This window comes from Vigna umbellata, chromosome 5 (assembly GCF_029865625.1).
Source record: "Vigna umbellata cultivar VRB3 chromosome 5, Vumbellata_1.0, whole genome shotgun sequence".
Taxonomy (NCBI): Eukaryota; Viridiplantae; Streptophyta; class Magnoliopsida; order Fabales; family Fabaceae; genus Vigna; species Vigna umbellata.
In genome coordinates this window covers 34,424,807-34,441,909 of record NC_142169.1, presented here as the reverse complement: position 1 = coordinate 34,441,909, position 17,103 = coordinate 34,424,807, and the positions used below count along the sequence as shown (strand labels likewise).

The 17,103-nt window shown below is 29.2% G+C and overlaps 1 protein-coding gene across 1 annotated transcript; it reads right to left on the bottom strand.

Annotated features, from left to right (window-relative positions):
- Positions 1 to 2,064: 2,064 nt before the first annotated feature.
- Positions 2,065 to 7,876, bottom strand: LOC124840912 (3beta,22alpha-dihydroxysteroid 3-dehydrogenase-like). Its single transcript, XM_047317054.2, has 8 exons — positions 7,117 to 7,876; positions 5,697 to 5,846; positions 5,357 to 5,605; positions 3,114 to 3,200; positions 2,888 to 2,966; positions 2,681 to 2,787; positions 2,463 to 2,596; positions 2,065 to 2,371 (listed from the first exon to the last, which is right to left on the bottom strand). Exons 1-8 carry the CDS (start codon positions 7,627 to 7,629, stop codon positions 2,269 to 2,271), a joined length of 1,422 nt encoding a protein of 473 aa, XP_047173010.1. The 5' UTR covers positions 7,630 to 7,876; the 3' UTR covers positions 2,065 to 2,268.
- Between the last annotated feature and the right edge of the window lie 9,227 nt (positions 7,877 to 17,103).

The following is a 17,103-nucleotide window of genomic DNA, read 5'->3' as shown; positions in this document are numbered from 1 at the left end:
ATTGTAATTGAAATTGTTGACGAATATACCCGTTCTATTTATTTATGCGCCAACTGAAACATCTGTTAGCATGCTTTTAGAAGTTAAGTAATATCTTGAAAAATAAAACAACAAAAGCTTTTAGAAAATAATTTCCTGAAGAGAGATGCTGAAACAAACTCGAACAGTAAAACACACAGGCAATTCTAAGCAACAACAGATAGCGCCTGTACAGTCCTTTTGAATAAATAACGCAGAGTAGTTTTCAATGTTCAGCATAGATTAAATTATAAATGTTCCAACGTCGAGTGTAAAAGATAGGTCTGTTAGAATAAATTACTATATTCGAAAAAGAGACACTTCAAAAGATAAGATGTATATAAATTACTTTTAATCTCGATACTTATATTATGTGAGATTAATAGATACATAGGAATTAGGTTTCTAAATGAACAACGGTGACTCTTACTGCGACAATTAGAAACTTTGTTTTTATATATTTTTCAAACAATGAACAATGATGTTTTTATATCTTTTTAAACCGATTTTTGACTAAATAATTGGTGCATGAGCTAATTGTTAAAATTTACCTTTCTGAAACTTATATATAAAATTAGATTTCACTTTAAAAAATATGTTTTTCTTCTCAGAGAAGTATTTTTGTTTATTTTCTTTGGATTGGTCATGAAAGACGTCCAGGTCCAATACATTTCAATTAACAGGCCTACACCACCACATCCTTTTCACTCCAGGGTGTTGCTCCCTCCACCACCACAGCCTTCTCCCTTCACCTCCCCTTTACTATTTTGCCCCTCAGTAAAATTTTATTTTTAGAATTATTGTTTTTTAATTTTACTCATTTATAACATATTTCACTGATAACCTACGTAGTTCCTTGTATGAGTAAAATATTTTTCTGCAAAGCTCAGTGATCGTGAAAAAAATTATCAAGCAATCTTCCTCTTGCTTTCGGTGCAGTACGTGGTGCAGTGTGTTTGTGGTGTAATGTGCTTGTCGTGGTTCCTCTCCAGGTACGTAATCATAATCCTTCCAATAATCCTAAACCCTAAACCCTAAACCCTAAACCCTTCCAATAATCCTTCCAATAATCTTTCCAATAATCCTTTAACCCTAAAACGTAAAATGAAAACGAAGCTTAAACGGATGACATCCTTCAACGGATGTCATCCGCTTTGTTTTAATTTTATGTTTTTGTTATTATTTTATTAGATATTTTAATATTTTGATTTATTATTTTTGAATATCTTTTTAATATATTTTAATAATGTATATTTATATTAGTTTATGTTTAAATATTAAAATATTAAAATAATAAAATAATAAAAATAAAAAATTTTAACTTTAAGGATATAATTGGAATTAAAGATAATTGAGGAGGTGGAGGGAGAAGGCTGTGGAGGTGGAGGGAGCAACACCCTTCACTCCATGACTGCACCACACTCTTACCCCCACGTTTCATTTTGTGGAAACCTCAACGGAAATAGAAATATATATAAACATCCGCTGGAAAGGCTCAACGAAACTCTCATTTCTGTTGAGGCCTCCGCTAGTTTAATTTTATTTGAGGGATATTTGTGGAATATAATGGTATAAGAAGAAACATTTGGTGGCGTAGGGAGAAAACTCTAAGCATTGGAATTCATAAAACATAGGGGCCCATCACAGTTTATTTTTTATTTTATTTGTTGATTTTGTCCATGCAATAAATTAGCACGATAAGGCCCTTTTTTCTCTGTTTGGCCCAGTATGATCATTGTGCTTGAAAGCAATTGAAAGAATGAAAACTGTATCTAAATTTCAACTACAATTTTTTTTTATCTGTATAGTTTAAATAAACATTTTTTATTTTTAGTGTATTCTCAAAATAATCATTCAAAATTTTTACAAAAAAAAAACATTTATTATTTATCTTAACACGGAAAAAAAGTTCATGATATATATTATAAATCAAATATAGTTCCCTGTTTTACGAGCTCTCATACACATATTACATATTGATTAGTGATATTCGTAATATTTTTCTTTTTAATTTAATGCCTTAGGTATCGATAAAACCATTGCAGGTTATAATTAAAGCAAGTCGAAACTGTGCCAAATTTATTGCAAACTTTTTCGAAAAAGAACTAACTAAAATCATATATGAATTGCTAAACTGAAAAATAATTTAATTATTTATTCATATATGATGAAGATGAACTTATTAAATTGATCTACGCTGAGCTTCCTCTGTGTCTTCTCTACCTCTTACTGTCTTAATTTCTCATGTTGCTATACATGGTTTGCACTTCTACGCGTGACAATAATAGGGTACCTCTTCTGCGTCCTAGTTGTTGGGAAAAACACCAACTTATCTTCCTCAGCAGGAACCCAACTGCCATGAATTCAAAGCACGAAATTAGAAATAGATAAAAAAATTAAACTCTTAACACGTGCAGCATAATTAACATGCATAATGTTCGTACCTGAAGCGGGTGACAAAGCGGTGAAGGAAGACAGAAAGTACAACTCTGGCTAGCTCATAACCAGGGCACAACCGTGGCCCTCCACCAAAAGGTGTATAAACATTTGCAGGGTTTGCTGCTTCCGATGAGTTACTCTGATAAATTTTGATCACTGGTAAGTGACAAGAACAAAAATTTATTTGAGACCGAACTCAGATTAGTGATAAGGACTGAAGTACCTGCCATCTCCAGGGGTTGAAGGTTCGTGCATCTTTGTAATATTCAGGATTCAGATGTACAGCACGAAATGATGCAAAGACCTTCCATCCCTTAGGAATAGTATAACCTATTACAAGTACGGCATTCAAATTTTGTTGCAGTAGGTAAATTGCAATGTGCATTTTCTCATAGGCTAAATTCGACAACCTTTTTGTTGTGGGTTATACCTTTTATGTTGATGTCTGTAGTTGCTCTTCTAAATATCCCACCAATTATGTTTGCCACCCTCAAGGTCTCATTCACAACCTGTATTGCACAAATGATTAAAAAACAAGGAAAGGACATGATTTAAAACACCGACAAAATCAACAGTAGCTGTTGTTCGACATCCTTATACTGTTAATTTCTTTTTACATTCAGCATTGAGGTAATATGTATATACTGTATACTTACATGTTGGGTAAAAACCATTGACTTGTAATCTGTCCATTCCAGTGGAGCCCCGGGGTCACTCCTTGCTCTGATTTGGTCATGCTCTTCCTGTAAATAACACAATCAAAGTTTAAAAAAACAGTCCAGTGTCAAAGACAGAGACGGTTTTATTGTTAATTGTGTGTTATTAATTAACGGCCACATTAAAAATCTCGGTTATATGTTGTTTATAGAACATGCTGATACCAGATTAAATCCAAATGGATTTACTGCTATTGCAAATAGTTGAAAGAGTCAAGGTTATAGTCATCCTCCACGTGGGGTTTGAGACTAAGATGACACTGTCACCTTTCACTTAACTACGAACGTGTGATCATAAATATGCGTTGAAATTAGAGCCACACGAATTCCCAGACATGAGCATGGGACCGAGAGGTCCAAGGAGATAAGTCCACGGCAAAACAAGTTCTGCAAACACAAAAAGTACTTTCTGCAGAGTGCAGCAGATGATTCAGAAGCAGAAGCAGACGCACGGTGGCAAGGGCCTTTCCGTCTTTCCGCACCACACACGGCCGTGATCAGGTCAAAAAGACCAATACCAAGCGTGAGGTTTGAATGTAATAATTTTGCCTCTTGGTTCCACCATTGTCTCCTGTGACTTTTTTTTCTTGTCTACTTTTCTACTACGTTTTCACACCATCATTTATTTCCCCTGTTGAACCAAATCCTGGCTATAAAGATTTTTCTTTTCTAATAAAAGATTATCTCTCCACGTATATAAGAATCAAAGTGTTTGTAATATATTTAGAAGATCCAATTATTTGAAAGCACTTGTGTTGGGATTTTGTTGCGATGTCAAGTATAGTGTGATATGGATCATGACACAAAATGACAAAGGACTTGGACACGGGCGGTGAGTAAGAATCATTGATGGTGAAATGAAAATATGGAGTCAATGGTGAAATGACCTTGGATAGATCACCATCTCAATCTCACCACCAAAACCTCCCCATATTCACCGTCTCTTTCCTGTCTATGGTGAAAATTTGAAAGACCCAGGCTTTAACTACAGGGTTTCAATTCAGTATTTATGTTTTACGTGCACAAAACAACAAAAACCAGACATATAATCTTTTTCCTGTGTCTGCCAGTGTCCTAGGGAAAACAAAAAAGAAATCCTACATTAATTACAACTTCATAGACATACTTTTCCAAATTTGGATTATAGAACTGACCATTTCTTTTATAAACAACTTCACAAAATTTGGTTTTCCTAATGATTGTCATAATATAGTCAGAAATCACGATAAAGAATTTACTTCTTTATTTTGCATCTTTTATATTTGTAAGATTAGTTTGTAGAATAAAATGTTTATATACCATTTCTTAATTATCTTTCCTCTTTCCATCTAATACCATAAATGTACATTCAAAATATTTAAAATTAGAAGACACATAATAGTATAATATATATATTTTTAAAAATTCAACAGATAAAAAATAATTCCTTCCCATAATTATGACCGATGGAATGCAAGAGAGAGTAATAAAAATAAAACCATGATATTTAACAATAGAGAGTAATAACATACGATCATTTGAATATAAAAGAAAAAAACTCTCAGTTACTACTTCTATTCTAAAATTATTCTAAAATAACTGCAATTTTAGAAATAAAATAACTTTTCAAAATAATTGAGTCTTCCAATAAAGCATGTATTTTCCTTCTTAATACGTTCTCAAATCAGTTATTTCTTTTATTCATAAAAAGATAGAATTATTCCAAAAAATAAAAATAGCAGTAGTATATTTATGTAGGGGTAGAATAATCTTGAGGAGGTAGTAACCTTGTCTCAGCCATTTTAATTTTTAAGCAAAATACCTTTCCATAATTAATGTTTATAATGGGCGTTTATTAGAAGGAAAAGTCAATCGCGGTGGAGGTGGAGACAGAGTATGAAGGATCAGATAACGAAAACGAGGTTCCAACGGAAGCACACCACACACGGTGGAGTGGCGGTGGTCATGGACATAGACAGGGTGGTGGGGTTGCTTGCAGCCACAACCATTCGGTCAAGAAAACCCAAATCAAATCATCTCATCAAAATTCCAGAATTATAATAAAAACAAAATTGCTTAAAAATTAAGATATTTGTGGAATCATGTTTTACGTAAACAAAACATATAAAGACAGTAACGAATATTCTGATGATCATATAAATAAGGTAATAGTAGTATGGTGAGTGCTTAGGTTTGTCACGTACCTTGAGCTGTGCCAAAGCCAGAGGAGTCTCAGTGAGGAACTTGACTGCAAGAGTCATTATGGTAGAGGTGGTCTCGTAACCGGCGACGAGCAAAGCCAAAAGGAAATCCACTATTTGCTCGTCGGAAAAGTGGTCACCGGAGGCCAACAGTGCCCCTAGCATGTCACTCTTTTTCCCTTTCCCTTCGTTATACTCTTCTCGCCTCTGCCTCACTACCAACGTCAGAGCCTCTGCCACCTTTGTTCTTGCCTGCAAACTCAATTCATATTCACTAATCACATACTAAAAAGATTTAACATTGTGATTAACCCATGAAACGTTTTGAAAAGGATAAGGAAACCTTGATGGCTCTCCGGTATGTGGTGGAGAAGAGAGGTAAAGGGAGAGTGAAGAAGCCTTCAATGACAAGAACATACTCTTTCCTTAAACTTTCAGTCCATTGATCAGGGTCAAAGCTCATCAATTGCTTCACTGTTAGCTCAAACGTTATCTGGAAAAGTAGCCTTGTCAAAACAATTATCCATAATCATCATTTGCACAAACATTGTTACCAATTTGGGGAATTAAAAAACACGAGTAGTTGAAAAGGAATTACTAAAAGGCAACAACCCCTTCCCTTTCCACATGTCTTCTATCATTCATACAAACATCTCCATACATGTGCATGCTCACCCTACATGATGATGACCCAACGTTTAATATGCAGAGTGTGATTATTATCCTTTGTAGCCCAAGGAAACCTTTTTCGTTTAAATTAACGTCTGATACAAAGGCTCATGTGCAAGAAAATTGGACACATTGTACCCAACCATGGAATCTGAGTCACCACACCCATTTCCATCACGCACATCACTGTCACATGCTAACACACCCATATTACTTTTTTAATTAGAACCAACTTTCTCCAATTAAACCAAAATTAAATAAAACAAAACAAAAAGAAGAAGAAAAAGAAAAATACTCAATCAGAGACACGAGAGAGAAAGCTTTAAAACTTTCCAGTGCTGGTTAGACACATACACGAAAGTTGCAAATTAGCTTTCAACTAAAACAAGTAAACAAACAAAACTAGATTTAGATAATAAAATCAGAGGAATTGAGGTGCAATAAGGAGGATCTGGTCCACCACTTTTATCTCACTCACAGTCCCCATAAGGTACATTATGTGGTGAGTCAACCAGCCAAACTCGCCCGAGCCATCGCTGTGTTGACTCAGCAACACACATGTAATGTTTTTCCCTGGTAATGATTTGGGAAAGTTAAAACACTATTAATAACACCTTTTCTAATCAGAATTCAAAATTTCAAGTTCGTAATCCACAAAGTCATGAAAAAAACGTTACACAAACATAATATTCTTGAAATATCGGCGACTACTGCTACTGTTGTGATCATATCTTTTCTGCAAAACCAATAAATACAAAGAAACCGCGACCACAACCATATTTAAAACCTTGGACAAATCCATACTGTAGACTAAACGCAACATAACCGTGACCACGACAGAAATTTAAAACCTCGGTAATTCGTATATGAAAAAATTTAATTCAAAAATCGAAATAAAGCTTCCATTCTCACAAGGAAACCACAAAACACTAACACAGCTTAAGTGACGAACAACGTCAACAACTTAAAAAGGTGCAAACAAATACATAAGTTAAGTGACAAAAAAACTTGTACAAAACATAAAATATACATGTTGGTTTATGTAAAAAACTTAAATCATTTTATATTTTCATGTTCTGCTATAAGTATTTAACCTTTTTTGCCTGGTCCATGAGAGTAACACGATCGGACCAGGTATCGAGGTTGAGGCCGATGAGGCGGTCGATGTCGTGGAGAAGGTGATCCTTGAGGATGGAGGAGTTGGCGAAGCTCATGGTGAGCGAGTGCATTCTCTTGTGCAGAGCGCCTTTCATCAAGAGAAGAGAGTGTTTTCCGAGCAGGTTCGATATGGAACCGGGGTAACTGCAATCCAACAGCTTCCCTTCGTTCTGCAGAATGAACCGGTTCAGCTCCGGGTCCGCCGAGAACACCGTCGCCTCGCCGAATACGTGCGTCATGAAGATCGACCCGTAGCGCCTCACGCGCTCGTCCATGAACGGCTCCGGATTGGCACTCTTGTACGCAGATATCAGCTGCAGCGTCTCGCCGATGAACGGCAGGCCGTAGCTCCCAGGCGGCAGCCGAAGCTTCCGCCGGCTCAACGCGCGATGGAGGAAGATCGCGGCGGAGGCGGCGAACAATAGGAGGAGTGTTGGCAGAGAAACCATTGCTGCAACAGAAGAAGTAGAGAAAAGAAGAAGTGTTGTGGATATAAACCCAACCAAACCGTTTTGAATGGTTGGAGAGAGAGAGAGAGAGAGAGAGAGAGAGAGAGAGAGAGAGAGAGAGAGAGAGAGAGAGAGAGAGGTATTAATAGAAGAGCGGAGGAGCCCACGAGGGGGTGGGGGTACCTCTGTGTGTGAGTGCCCAGTGCTCAGAGTCTAGAAGATGAAGAAGAAAAGGATCTGTTCTGGCCAAACAAATTATCTCACATCACCTTTTTTTTTTCTTTTCAATTTTTACACTCGTTTTATTTTATGTTATAATTTGTAATTAAAAGCATTTATTATAATTAATTAATTGTTGAATTCACTCACAGCATTCATTTTTTTTTTCGAATCAGAGTGGATTGTATGAAATTAATGTGGGATTCATTATAGGATAAGACTCGGTAAAGAATTAAAAAGCTTTTTTTCTTTTTACCTTTTTTTTTCACTTTTTCATTGTAAAAAAAAAAGAAGCCATTGAAGAGTGGATGAGGTGAAAATAGCAGCGTGTATTGACTAGTTGTACCAATGTCTTAAGTTGAATATCCATATTGCCTGTGTACTTGTATAGTTCCTATGGTTGCTGTAGAAATATCTCTCAGTCGAAGTACACAAGTCTTAAATGGGATTAAATTCATAATTCCTATTTATTTAATTATACGTAATATTAAAAGTAATAAATACGCATGAAAAAAAGAACGTACTTTTAATATTTGTAGAATTAAACAATTAGTCAAACATCTTCATCAATAATAATAATAAGTAAGACGAGGTGACACAATAATAATTATAGAAAAAATTATTATATCGATTATTGAAATATGGTCACAATAAATAGTTAATTTGATACTCGACACATAGTATGTTTTTTATGGTTAACGGTTTTTTTTTTTGGCATTTCTATTCGGGTTCTCTTGGCTCATTTACATTATATTTCCTATTTCCATCTTCAAAAAAATGGTATTGAACAAATAATTACAATTAACACTAATAATAATTATAAATATTTGTTCTAAAGAGAAAATTGATAAAATAATATATAATTATCATGTTTTTTTATACGAATTAATTTTTAAATTATTTTAATTAATATTTGTACTGCATATATCTAACTCTCCCTTAATCATGACAATATACAAACTGTTTATGGATTGAATCAATATGTACCTGGCCTATATCTATTCTATCTAAACAATATCATATTAACTATCTAATAGTCATAATAACCCACGAGTTAAAGTCAAAATATCAATAATCATTTATAAAAATTCAATATTAATATGTTATTAGGTCACATGGTTCATATTCTGGGTCCATAAATATTAGTATAAATAAAACTTTATGAAATATGTTAAATATTGTATTTGTTATCCTACTAAGACACTTACCTAAATAGAAAAAAATAAATACTCTTAATAAAAACAAATACTCTTGCTCAGATTTTTACAAAATATATTTATTATGTATAAATGATATTAATTATAAATATTAATTAATAAACTTTAAAAGATAAATTAAGTAAGCATGATAATTTCAATATGAAACATTGTAATGTTTTTCTTTTACAAATATTTTTTAAAAATCTTTAATTTAATCACCACAATTTACGGGGAGAAGATTAATGAAAAAAATTGTATTCTTAGTAAGTTAAGTATAAAGGATAAATTTTAAGTGGTCCATAAAATTTAGCTTTGTAAAAAGATTTTACAGTTTTATGGAGAAGTCACTTTCCAGTTAGAGTAGTTAATATTTTATGTATAGAAAATGCTATAGCGTCTATTCAATTATATTTAAACACTTGTTAAAATATTATTTTTTTTAATTATTAATTATTTAATATTAATCTAGATATTGATCAAATTTGTCTATTCATTTATATTTAAACACTTGTTAAAATATTATTTTTTCTAATTATTGATTATTTAATATTAATCAAGATATTGATCAGTTTTGTTTTCATGCAATTTCAAATAATGATGACATGTTATTTTGTTTTCAAGTGTGAAAGATTGTAAGCCATTGGTCAACTTTAAGTTTATTTTTTATTTATGCAAGTATATTTTATCCAGGTATTTGAGAAACCTTAAATATTTTTAAAAATATTATTTAAAATGAGTTTTCACATATAATTAAATGTACCATGTTATAGTTAATTATTTTGAGCAACAATTAATTATATAAATTTTTGTTGATTTTGGTTGAATTGCATGTTTAGCATGTAATTAATTATAATAATAAATAGTTAATTGAATTATATTTTATTAAATTTGTATATTTAATTAAAAACTAAAACAACTGATTAAAACTAAATATACTTAATTAAATTAATGTACACAACTTTTTTTCAGCATAGTTGATAACATATGTTTATAATTCTATTATACTGTTAATGTATTTTTATATTTTATTTTCAGTTTTCAACCATTTTTTTAATATTAAAATTGAATTTAATTGTTTGTTTTAATTTTACATTTTGAACTTATTTGTTATTTGTTCACTGCTTTGGCTATAATTTTTTTTTATAAATGTTACTTTTAGCTTATTATAATTATATTGGATTTTATATTTTCATGATTTTAAAATTGAAAATATGGTTAACTGGATTTAGAGTTCTATACTATTTTATATGATTTTTTAAAAATGATTGTAGATATGCTAAAATTCCCAGATGGAGCCTTTGTTTATATTAGCTTGACTTTTTGTAATTTGGTTCATTAAGCTATTTAGAGAGGTTAGTTTATAAATTCAGACACCCTTTAATAAACTAAAAAGTATTATTACCTAAAATAATATTTATTTTTAATGAAAAAAGTATAATTAAAATGTGAAATAGAATTTAAATACTGTCTAACTTAATAAATGACTACTTATATTTTGTCTCTGAATTTATTTATTATTTAATGCTATTTTTACAAATATGTTTACTTTAAGTTCCAGAGTATGACATAAATGTTATTTAAATTGATAAACATAAATCATTTATTAAATTTTATAGTTTTATTTTTTATTTATTGATATTTTTTTTTACTCTTTTATCTTAATTTTTTTAATCAAAATCATATAAGTTGAGTTTTATATTGCTCAAAGTTTATTTTTTTCTCTAGTTTTGATTTTTTTTTTTTGGATTGAAAATCGTGTTTGAATTTAAAAATTAAATTAGAAATTGATTAAAACTTAATCTAATAATTAAATATGTAATTGGATAAATGATATTTTAAATTAATTTATATAATCATTTTAGTTGATTAATTAAATTGGTTTATTATTCATATTTAGGTATGATTCTTTCGATAATTGTGATGAGTGAAGCTCTTCCGATTTTTTATTATGTGTATCAAAATTTTTATACTTTTAAACCTCTAAATTTCATTTTTGAATAAAAATCTAAATGACAAAATATATTTAACCTTTAAAAAAATATTACAATTAAACCAAAACATATTTGAACTTTAAAAAATAATTACAGTTTACGTTTGTTGCACGAATGTTATAAATGGCGAAAATGTTAATTTACGTTTTTTTATCGATTAGTTTATATATAGAGATAACAATACCACATAGTAAATTTGTTTCTTGATATAACGTCTGAACTTCAACAAACATAAAAAAAGTCAAAAGTAACATATCCAATTGTTTTTTTTAACGAACATTATTTTAACAGTGTAAGAAATATTGTATACATTGAATTATTGTATTTGTCATTCATATTTATAAACTTATATTCAAAATAGTAAAACAACGTTAGATTATAGTTATTGACGGTAAATATAAATCTAAAAAATTAAAGTAGTCTAAAAAAATGTGTTAATTTTTCCTGTCATTTTTCTTATTTTGTGGGTATCGCGTTTCTTGTTGAGTTCCAATTTACTATAATTTGTATTCTGTAATTCTTAATCAAGTATTGCAATTGAGATTTTGTTAATCAAATACAAAACTTTAAATATCACTTTTGTAGAGATAATATGCAACGAAATTTTCTTTATATTTAGATACGTATTTTATAACCATTTAAATTTTAAACTTAATTAGAAACTTCATCCCATGAATTTTCAAAAAAATATTATAACTATAGTAATCAAAATATAACAGTTAAACAGAAAAAGAGGAAAAACACTTGAAGATGGCATGTATGACGTTTTTACATTAAAGTCGGACGCTTTTACTTCCTAGATGTTCTTATGCTTCGATTTTCAATTTATTTTATCCTTTAACTTATCTGATATAAAAGGTAATTGATTGTCTAAATTGTTCATGTTATTTGTAAAAAATATTCAGATATTTAAGTTAATAGTTATTTAAAACATGTTATATTTAATACAATAATGATAGAACTCAATTACTTTATTAGACCTTCTATTTATACTAATTATTATAATGAGTTCTGACTTAACATTGACTTAATTATAATCCAAATATATTTTATTATTATTATTTAGTTCATTTGAGGTTTTTTTTGCTAAATTACATTTAGACTTATTAATTACATTGCATAGTCCAACTTATCCTACTTATCCTATCGATCAAATGTCTTTATTTGGCTGATTAAACCACCTGAATAGTTTTAGGTTGATTATCTTTTCATGTTTGATTGAAAGGTTTCTATAAACTATCAAATTATGAAAAAAAAATCATATTTGAAAATAAAAAATTTGATTTAATGTAAAAAAATTGATGGAATAAATTTTGTTGATTTAAGAAATTAATCTTTTTTTTATTTTGTTTATTTTTATTTTTTATTGGTATTATTATTATTATTTTTTAGATAAATAATGTTTTTATTTAATAAATTAAAAAATAGAAATAGTTAGTTCTTATTTATAAAAATATTATGTAATAAACTTGTCTAGATTTAATAGATACAAGACTCAACAAAGTTAGAAAAACACATCTTTAAAACATATGAAACTAATTTTAAGAGAGATAGAACATAAATTCTTTCTGGAGGTTTGAGGCAATATTCATTATTCTTTTTTAATGTCGAAAATGTATATGAGTACTGACTCACTTATTTAAAAGATTAGATGTAATGTATCTTAATTTTTAATTTCTATTATTTCATGTATTTATTTTCCACTCCTTTTGGTCTTAATTTTATTTTTAAATGTATGATTATTGTCTGTATATTTGATATGTTTATTAATTGAAAAATAATTTAAAAATTTGATCGGATACGACATTTAATAAATTTCACGTGTTAACTGTAAATGTGAAACAACCAAGTATTATAATGTTAAACTTAATACAGACTATAATAAAAATTCTGACCACATTAGAAGTTGTTAGATATTGAATGTAACACGTTTAACTATGGAGTTCTTATGGGTTAAATTACCGAAAAGCAAATGTATTTTTGTTATATGAGTAGCCAAATCAATCCCTTTAAGCTATCCTTCAACTGTATAGTCTCATATCTATACGGTCTCGAGATCCCTCTCATTCCGGTGTATGTTCGACTCGTCCATGTGACCCTTCCACTGGAAGCCTGCCAGAAGCCTCTCCTTGTCTGTGCCCCTCGCACTTCATGTCTCTTGCACCGACGATCACTCCCCGCCCTCGTCAGTGTCCGGGTGTCACATTTAATCCTTAAGAAAGAATTAAAATAATATCTTTTGATATTTTTAGATAAAATCGGATCATGAAACTTATTTTTGGCAAAATATTTACTATATATTTAATTAACTCAATTTAATTACTTTTTTACAATTTTAAAATTATTTTATAACTTAAAAATCAATATTTTTTATTATTTCAAATTTTTCTTAACCTTAATTAATTAAATAAATATAATTTTTATGAATAACATGAGTTTATGTAAGAAACAATATTCAGACTTATTACTTGCACTATTTATTTCATTTACGTTTTTTTTTGTAAAAGACAGTTTAACATGTTCTCAAAATATTTAAAAAGTAAAAAAGAAAAAGTTTATTGGGGATAATGGTTTTTTCGAAGGAGCAAATGGGTTGGTGTCCCTTTAGAAGGGTCCATGCATTTGTTTTCTTTTATTATATAGGGAACATGTGGTTCAACACATCACCTCGTATCATTGCCAAAATGCACATCATTATACTCTTGTTTATCCTACTAATTAATTAATCATAATAATAATCTTCGATCTATAAAGTATTCCACCGGAACAACCAAAAGGACACGTCTACCTGATTTTCAACTCACTTCTTACAACTATATGCTTCATCGTATGCATTAATTTATATTTCAAAACATGATTTTTATTTTTTATTTTTCTTAAAACTTTATTGATTTTATAAGAAGAAAAAAAGGTGATACCCTACGTATTGTGATTTTATGAAAAAAGATTATTAAATTGCATGGTGGAATGTAGTAGTAGGTATGTTAGTGGTTTAGAGACAGATTAAGATCCAAATTTGCGGGATTTGGATGAAATCTCACTTTCTTAATTAGTTTCTTAGTTTAAACATGTGAAATAAAATCACAATTCGCAAAGTATCAATAAGGTATTATAATATCTGTATCAGTTTTTATATTTATGCGGATAATAAATTTATTTTTATCTACTAATATTTATATATTTGTATCGGTTATTTACATTATACTTAAGGCGAACAAATCAGTAATACTTTACATATTTCAACAAAATTTGTAAAACTAATACTTGACATGACATAATAATTAAAACAATTTCAATGAAATGGAATGGTAATGAAACTTAAAGTTAACTTTTTGCTAGCATATTGAACATTTTCTAGCGTTGTTCTTTTTATAATTTTTTTTTCTCTTCCTCTATGCCTATATATATGGAGAGAATACAATTAATATGAAAACAAAAGAGATATACGAAAATTACATAATAATTATTTTACTAATAATCTAATTCACCAAGTTAGTAAATTTAATTGTTAAGGGTATTTTAACGAGTTTATCTAAGGACGTGTTTTTGTGGTTTAATAAAAGTGTGAGAAATAAATATAAAAAATGATAATTAAAACTTATTCTATATCTAAGCTTTAATTTAATTAGTTATTTATTTAAGGCATGTATTGATGCACGTGGGTAAATGTAAATTTAAAAGTTTCAAGTTATGGGTGAGAATAGTAATTGTTGGTGATGTATGCAGTAAAATTATATAAGCTTTGACTTTTGGACTGGAAATAAGGAGAGTGAACTTTGTGAAAGAAGGGTACAAATAGAAGTAAGAAGACTTTATTGCTCTCTTATTAACTATTGCAGACTTTGCTTTCTTCTCAAATATTCCTTTTTCTCTTTTTGATTTCAGAGCCAGATTCTTTTATTCCTCTGTTACCCTTTGTCTTTTTTTAGATTACAGAGGGAGTAAAAAATAAAATAAAGGAAAAGAAAGACAGTAGAAAATGTAGTTATTTAAATTAAAAGACAAATAATAAAAGAATAAGGAAAAATTAATGAAAAGTTTGTACTTATTTTAGTTTTTTGATTTATTTTAGAAAATAAAATCTAACTTATTTTGTTTATTATCATTATATATATCATTCATTTAAATATTTGTTACTAAAATGGTTTATTTTAGCTAAATGTCTTAGATATTATCATATAAGTTATTATGTGAGTGTTACATCATTATTTCTAAATAGTATAACATGAAATGTTTCTAATGAAGTGATAGATCATACCATCACAACTATCATTATTATTAAATTGACATTAAAATGCGTATACGTTTAATATTTAGATAGTAAAATTTATTTATAAAATAACGAATTTAATAACATTACAATTAAAAGTTTAGTTAAAAGAAACGCAACAATTAGAATTTAGTGTTAAAATTTAGAAAAAAATGTAAAAATTATATAATTAAAAGAGCTGGAACTTACCTCATTTTAACGAAGTCATCAAATAAAAAATTTACAAAAATTTAAGATAGCATGAGACAATGATGATGTCACATAGTCAAAACAAAGATGGTCCCTGGTCAGCAAACACCCTCACGTGTCCGCTTCTGGTTTCCTTCTTCTCATGAATGCTTGTAGTACGTGTCAGTCCTCGCACGTGTACCCTAGTTTTCTTTTCAATCTTTATTTAAATAATTTTGATGGTACTTCTTATATATTTGACGAATAATAATAATCCACGTATAATGTCCGTATACCATATTCATCCATTATGTAGGCACATGCATGCAAATTTAGCTAGGCCCATTACTGCTACGTGTTGCTGTCACTAAATATCTATTCGATTTTCTTTATCTTTTCTTGTAGTGATCTTTTGTGTCACCGTTTCATTTTCTCTTTTACTCCATGGAATAATTTAATTTTTTCACATGTTTTCAACTTTTACAGAAAAAAATCATCTGTTTGTCCATCTCAGACATCTTTAACAAGAAACTTAACATGCAAATTGCTGTTTTAATCCATGTGATATATTTTGGTTTTGAGGAAAACTAAATACATCAAAATGTAATCTATCATTTTTTGAAAATTTTGCAAATTATAAGTATTAGTTGTATTAGAACTGAAATTATATATATATTTTTTTTACTTTGATTATCTTATAATTTAGGTCAAAAGGTGTATGAAATTTTTAAAATTTTCACTATTTCTTTTAATTATTTATCTAAGAGAAATGTCTATGAAATTTTTAAATTCTTACAAATTATTTTTAATGAGAGAAGAGATTTCAGTCTCATATATAAAAGTGCGTCAAAATTTTTAAAAATCTTATTTTTTATTTAAATATTTTATCTGAGAAAAGATATACGATCTCAGTTGTCAAAAAACCAAGAATCAAGGTCATATATGTTTATGGTCTTAGTTCCTCCGAGAACCGAAACTAAAAAGTTTAATAAAATTTCAAAATTATCATTCAATTTATATAAGTATTTTGTTTGAGAAGGAATATATGACTTCGGTTATCAAATAACCAGAGGCTATATACGTTTATGATTTTGGTTCCTCTAGAACTCAAGCCAAAAACTTGCAAAAAATTCAAAATTATTACTCTTTTATCTAATTTTTTTATGTGAGAAAATAGATATGATTTCAGTTTTGTGAATAACTAAGACCATATACTTTTATGGTTTCAGTTTCTCCAAAATTAGGACAAAAAAATTCATAAAATTTCAAGATTGCCACATAAAATAATATATATTTTTATTTTATTCAAAGACATTAGGTTTCAGTTTTTATTAAAGTAGAAGTTATAAAGGTGTTATTGCTTCAATTATAAATAATTGAAGCCAAAAGTCTGTCTAGAGTAAATTTATGCATAATTTTTATGAACTCATCATTGTTCTTTATCTTTGCAACATTTTTTGGGTGAATTTATTTTGTTTCTTTCATCCGTATTTGCAACTGTTGAGGCTGCTTCTTCCACACTCCGACCACTCTCCTTTTTCCTTTCTCTCTTTTCTTCTCTTTTTCGTTTCTGTTATCCATTTTCCATTTTCATTTTTTTCGTTGTTCCTTTTCTTTTCCACTTTTT